Source organism: Pithys albifrons, unplaced genomic scaffold, assembly GCF_047495875.1.
Source record: "Pithys albifrons albifrons isolate INPA30051 unplaced genomic scaffold, PitAlb_v1 scaffold_42, whole genome shotgun sequence".
Classification (NCBI taxonomy): domain Eukaryota; kingdom Metazoa; phylum Chordata; class Aves; order Passeriformes; family Thamnophilidae; genus Pithys; species Pithys albifrons.
Genome location: NW_027286057.1, coordinates 147,501 through 153,579, shown reverse-complemented (window position 1 = coordinate 153,579; position 6,079 = coordinate 147,501). Strand labels below are relative to the sequence as shown.

General features: G+C 46.0%; 1 protein-coding gene across 2 annotated transcripts in view; it reads left to right on the top strand.

Annotated features, from left to right (window-relative positions):
- Nucleotides 1-1,263: 1,263 nt before the first annotated feature.
- Nucleotides 1,264-6,079, top strand: part of HOXC10 (homeobox C10) — a 69,543-nt gene continuing 64,727 nt past the window's right edge. Inside the window, exons 1-2 of one of the 2 annotated variants that reach the window (XM_071581797.1) lie at nucleotides 1,264-2,147; nucleotides 5,058-6,031. In XM_071581797.1, the coding sequence (XP_071437898.1) occupies nucleotides 1,364-2,147; nucleotides 5,058-5,335 (1,062 nt within the window). In that variant the 5' untranslated portion in view covers nucleotides 1,264-1,363 and the 3' untranslated portion in view covers nucleotides 5,336-6,031. Of the gene's footprint in view, nucleotides 2,148-5,057; nucleotides 6,032-6,079 lie in introns of those variants that run through there. The other variant, XM_071581799.1, reaches the window with a different exon arrangement.

The window sequence follows — 6,079 nt, the reverse complement described above, 5'->3', positions numbered from 1 at the left end:
CCAGGAAAAATGAAAATCAAATAAACCACCAGCAAAATCCTGAAAGTTTCACTTTGCAAAGGTATTTATGGGCTTGATATTAGTGAGTCCCCGGTCGGATATTTTTTCCCCCAGTAGATAATTCCCGAAGAGAAAGAGGGAGCAAAGAGAGACAGAGAGACGGGAGCGAACCCACCACACCAGCCCTCCCGAGCAGTTCCCCGCCTGAAAGTTGCTCTTTTTTCCCCAAATCCGACCCCTTTTTTCCCCCTCCACGAGGATTTTTTTCCTCTCCGTACACACCACACATGCCATTTTAGCCCAGAAACTTAAGACAGTTCGGGAATGAAAGTGGATAATTAAAAAAAGCTGTTTTCGCAGAGACAGGGAAGGCGAAGCTGCTTTGCTGCGGGTAAAGGAGGAGGGGGAGAAACAAAAAGGAAAATAAAGGAAAAATAGGATTTCGCCGGTTTTTTCTTCATTTAAAACGCTGCTTGGTAAATATCCAACCTGCTCCAAGGAGCTTCGGGGTTTCGGGCAAAGCCTGGTTGAAGGGTCTTTGAATTATTCCCCAATTTTCTCCCCCCCTCCACCCTCGCCCTCCTTCTCTTCTCGCATCTTTTTCGAAACAGCAAAAGCGAAGGGCATCACCCAAACCCCATCCGGCCCCTTCCGATCAGCCAAATCATTTTAATAAGAATAAAAATACGGCCAAGGAGCAGCCGCGCCGCAACCGGCTCAGCCCGAGCTCGCCCGTGCCCAGCCTGGCTCGGGAGGGGAGGAAGGAGCGGGGGAAGGACAAGGGCAGGAGGAGGAGGAGGGAGGGGGTCGCTGCTTGGGAAGTGATAATTAAAAATCCTCAATCGTATTTGGGGCAGAAAAAGACGAGTTTGAATCGGCAGTGGAAGAGGGAGGAAAAAAGGGTCTGGGGGTATTCATTTCTTTTCATTTAAATGTTACCCGTTTCTCATTGAATTTTTTAACAACACGGATTTGATTTTTTTGTTTTCCTTTAAATTGTCTTTATTTTGCCCCTTCCTTTGCCCCTTCCCACGCGTGGCTCCGTTGGTAAACAAACGGGCGGGAGGGGAGTGGGGCGCCGGGGCTTTGCCTTTGTTCAACGTGAAGGTCCCGGCCCGGCGCGGGCAGATGTCGCTGTTGCTCCACGATGCCGCTCCCGGTCGCGACAACTTGACCCCCGTGACGTCGTCGCCGTCTGAATCATCAAGGCCATTTTCAATCCTCATTGGCCTGGGCATCACGTGGGGGGGTGGAGGGGGGGAGAGCGATGCGTGGATAATTATGGTGCTTGATATTTTTTCCCCCTAAAAAAAAGATGTCAGCCCCTGGCTGGAGTATTCCTCCTTAAAAACCCTCTCTGAAAATGTCATGTCCCAACAATGTGACTTCTAACTCGTTTTTGATGGACTCGTTGGCCGGTACCTGTAGAGGGGAGAATTATTCCTCCAGCCAAGGGATGTACATGCAGCCTGGGAGCGATTTCAGCTGCGGAGTCATGAGGAACTGTGGAATTATCCCATCTCTTTCCAAAAGGGACGAGGTGAATAGCGCTGCCTTGTCTCTCAGCACTTATCCATCTTACCTTTCTCAGCTAGACACTTGGTGTGACCCCAAAAATACGTACAGGATCGAGCAACCTGTTGCAAGACAGCTCCCCTCCTGCTCCTTCCCAACCAATGTCAAGGAAGAGAATGTTTGCTGTATGTATAACGCTGAGAAAAGGGCAAAAAATGCCACAGAGACAGCCCTCTACCCCAACCAAATGCCTGAGTCTTGCCTAAATGACCATGAAGTCCCCGTTCCCAGCTACTACCGAGCGAGCCAAGGTTACCCCTCCATGGAGAAGACGTCAAACTGCAGCAATCCAAATGAGTTTGAGGCAAGTTTTGAATCCAGGGCGAGCCTGAACCCAAGGAATGAGCATCTGGAACCAGCACCAGCACCTCCTCCACCTCCTCCGCCGCCCCCGGTGGCTAAAGTGAGTTTCCCCGAAAACACAAAAACAGATAATACTCAGAACACATCCACGAACGAAATTAAAACAGAAAAAAGCGCCCCCGCACCCAAAATAAGTCCTTCGGAAGCAGAGAAAGAGCTGAATAAAAGCACTGACACCAGCACTGACAATTCTGACAATGAAGCAAAAGGTAAGGGAATCATTCATTATCGGGAGCTAATTTCAGCAATTAGTAATCATCCATAGCTAATAAGAGCAGGAGTAATGTGAATATGCAGCTCTGTGCTCTCTGCCCTGCCAACTTCTCCTGCAGAAATTGGCATTAAAATGCTCCGTATTGTTGCTGTGTTTCGGGAAAAAAATATTCTTCCTAAAATGTGGGGTGGGTTTAAATACATCTATTTATATTAAGGGTGAGAAAGGGAGCAGAGAGCTGTGTGAGAACTCGTCCTCTCGATGTTTATATGGAGAAAATCTGCTGTACTTATGCAAAAAGAAAAAAAAAAAGAGAGAAAGAATTGGTCTTTGCAAAAACGTCTGAAGAACGCAAAGAGATGAAGTGGTTTTGCTTTCCAGCCGCAGAGACTTGGGGTTTGTTTGCTGGAGGGGTTGTTGGCGAGGGGGTGTTGTGTTTTTTAAGGCAGATGAACCCTTATTTTCCCCCTCTTTCATATCGTTTTCTATACAAATGTTTCATTTCCGTGTGTGAAGGGGATTTGTCATCTCTGGCTTTGCTCGGTGTTAAAAGTGCTGTAAAAAAATGAAAATGAAAATGCGTAGGGTGGAATTTGCTGCTCCCAAGCTCCAGGCGGGAGCTGCGGCTCCTCTCGGCGCTTGGAACTCGTGGGGAGACTCGGAGAGCAAAAAGCCTTTTTATTTTTTATTTTTTTTTATCCTGGCGAATTGAGGTCTTGTTTGCGGAGGCAAAAATGTTTCTGTGTGTTGAGCAGATGTTTTAAGTTTGGGCTTTTCTGAACCGAGGCTTTCATTGAACGCGTTTTATTTTCACTGTGGAGATGGCGTGTGGCTTGAAATCTGCGAATATTCGGGTTTGCTCCTCTCCTCATTCGAAGCTTGGTGGCTTCAGAGGCTTCTCTCAGGTCAAGAAGTGAGAATCATGTGAAGGGACGGATTGAATCTCCCGAAAAAAAAAAAAAAAGAGTTGGTAGAAAACGCTGCTCGGGTGATGGAAGCAGCGCGTTGCATGGTTTGCCTGTGGTATGTGGATTAAAATATCCGCCGTGTGGCAGAGCCTGGGCTATAATTAGGGCTCGGGAGCAGCAGCCTCGCTGGGGGCTGTTGCTGGTGGATGTTCACGCGTGGGGGTTGTGTGTGGACCCCTTTGCACAAACCTCGGGGCTGGGGCACCACCCAAACCTGTCCTTCGGCGTTGCTCCCCCTAAAATTGGCCTTGATGAAAGCAGGACCCAGAAACACTTTCCCCCCAACAATTAGGATTTTTTAATCATTATTTTCCTTTCGGTTTTTTTGCAACCCCCTCCCTCTGTCAAAGGGAAATGATATTTTCTGACAGCTGAGCTGCAACTGCACACGCACAAAGGAAAAAGCAAAGTCAAGGTTATCAAAACCCCCGCAAACTTAATCTGCACAAAGTGCCTTCAATGCCCACGCCAAGAGAGGTTTTGGTGGGAGTTAACACGAAGGAAAGGTTATTTTAGGTTGGATTTGCGGTATGGGCGGAAATAAAGGAAAAAAATAAATAAAGATAAAGGGTTTCTTTCCCTTCAGATGTTAAATTTAAAATGGATGAGTGGAGAAAGACGGCACTTTCTAGATTTGGGAAATTATTTTTTGCGTTTTAAAAGGTATTTCGTGTTGTTCGTGGTGTTTTCACATGGTCGGAGTCAATTTGGGGCGGATTTTGTTCTTTTCTGTTTCTGTTGCTTCATTTAAAAACGTTTGTACCTTCGATTTTCGTTTATGTTGAACCCGAATTTTTTGTTCTGCAGAAGGTAAAAGATCTTTCTCGTGTCACTGAAGCATTTGGGGGAGGGCGAGACCGTTTCAAGGGGATTTCCAAGGTTTAATGGCATTCAAGGTTTTCTGCAAACGCCAAAATGGGTCTATTTGGGGCAAATTTTCAGGGCGCCTTTGGCTCCATGAAGGTTTTCTTTGGATTTCCCGATTCCGCTGCGGAGGATTTGCTGCATGTGCAGGATTCGCTTTGCTTTAAACTCCAGTTTAGGCTCAAATATTGGTTGGCTGCTGGTGCCAGGATTTTCTCATGACCAAATTCAAAGCCCAAGTATTCGCTGTGTTTATTTATGTACGTGTGAAATGCGTTTGCCTTCCCAAAGCGTCTGTGTGTGGATCTGTGCGGCTGAGCAGAGCGAGGAGTGTCTCTGGGCTTACAATCACCTCCGAATTTACCTATTTGTGCCCGCACAGCTCAGAAAGGCAAATGGATTTCATACAACTCCGGCTCAGGAAAAATACACTTGGCAGAAAAGCTGCTCGGAGGGTCTCCAGGAGCGAAAATTCATCCCTTTCCCCCAAAAAAAACCCACAAATAGACAACTATTTCCGCCTCTGCTGTTCATTTGAAAGCCCAGAAAAATGAGGGGGTTTTTCTTTGGGGTGACAAAGGGCGGTTTGGGGAAGCCCCAAGAGCTGCGGAGCCCCCGAAAGGCACATTGTTGGTCCCAGAGGGTTTGTAATTAGTGGTATTTTAAGGCAGAAGGGTGCAGAGGGTGATTTCTGCAGCCCCTGCGCGGGGAGGGGCGCGGATTCTCCGCGGCTCAGAGGTGAAGGTGCGCTCTGCTACTACCGATCTACTCCCAGGCACCGAATGGTTGAAATCCCCCCCTTACCTCCTCCAAACCTGCTCTGCCCTCCCTAAAACCTGCGGAAGAGAGAGGCAGACGAGCTCCTTTTTTAATTTCTTTCTTTTTTCCCCCCCTTGCCCAGAGGCAAACCGCCTTCTCCTTTAAAAAATAACAATGGAAATTTCAATATATGTGTATTTTTAATTATTTCTCCCCCCCTCCCGCACAATGAAGCTGCTTTGCCAACTGATGCAATCGGGTAAGTTCTCTTTGCCATTCCGCGGGTACTTATGTAACGATGTTATTTTTAACAGAGGATATAAAGGCAGAAAACACTACAGGAAATTGGCTGACAGCAAAGAGCGGAAGAAAGAAAAGGTGTCCTTACACCAAGCACCAGACGCTGGAGCTGGAGAAGGAATTCTTGTTCAATATGTACTTGACCCGTGAGCGCCGCCTGGAGATTAGTAAGAGCATAAACCTGACAGACAGACAAGTCAAAATCTGGTTTCAAAACCGCAGGATGAAACTCAAGAAAATGAACAGAGAGAACCGAATCCGCGAACTGACTTCCAATTTTAATTTCACTTGAGTGAGATCCGGCCCCTGAGCAGGAGAGGGAGAGGGGAGGCAGAGAGGAAAACACACACAAACCCCCCGACCCCCGTGCGGTTTGGGGGGTTATTTGATTTTATTTTAACCCCCCCCCCCCCCGCCCTCGTCCCCCACTTTGGGTATAAAGGCTCGCAAAAATTGAAGGACCTGAAGTGATTTGGGTATTTTGAGTTGGTAGAGAGAAGATGGAGCGGTCTGAGCATGAGGATATATATTGTAATCTGTGTTTCTATGTATAATAAAGATGGAGATGGTTGCTAAAAACCACCTTATAAAATGTTTAAGTTATTTACGTGCAGCACAAACCAGAAGGACCTTTCTCTATGCATTTTATGTTTAGGATAATAGATACGTCCAAAAGTTTGCTTTTCATATTCTAGTGTAGTCTGCTTATTGTATAATAAAAATGACTAAAAGATGGATTTCATATAAGTGTCTGTAAATTAAAGTTGCAGTGGGAACATCTCACATCTGTAGTTATGCAGTTTCTCCCAATGAAGTGAGACTATCTACCATATATTCAAGGGGGGGAAAAAATAATTAAAAAATAAAGCAGTATTGGTATCTTATTATGAAAAAGTCCATTTCTCGTGGCTGTGTTATTTAAATATATTCTGTATGTGTTATCCTTTGCATGTATCTTCCTTTATGGAGCAAAATAAATTTCATAGAACCGTGTACAAGTGGGTTTTTAAAAGTGTATTTTTTTAAAGAAACACTT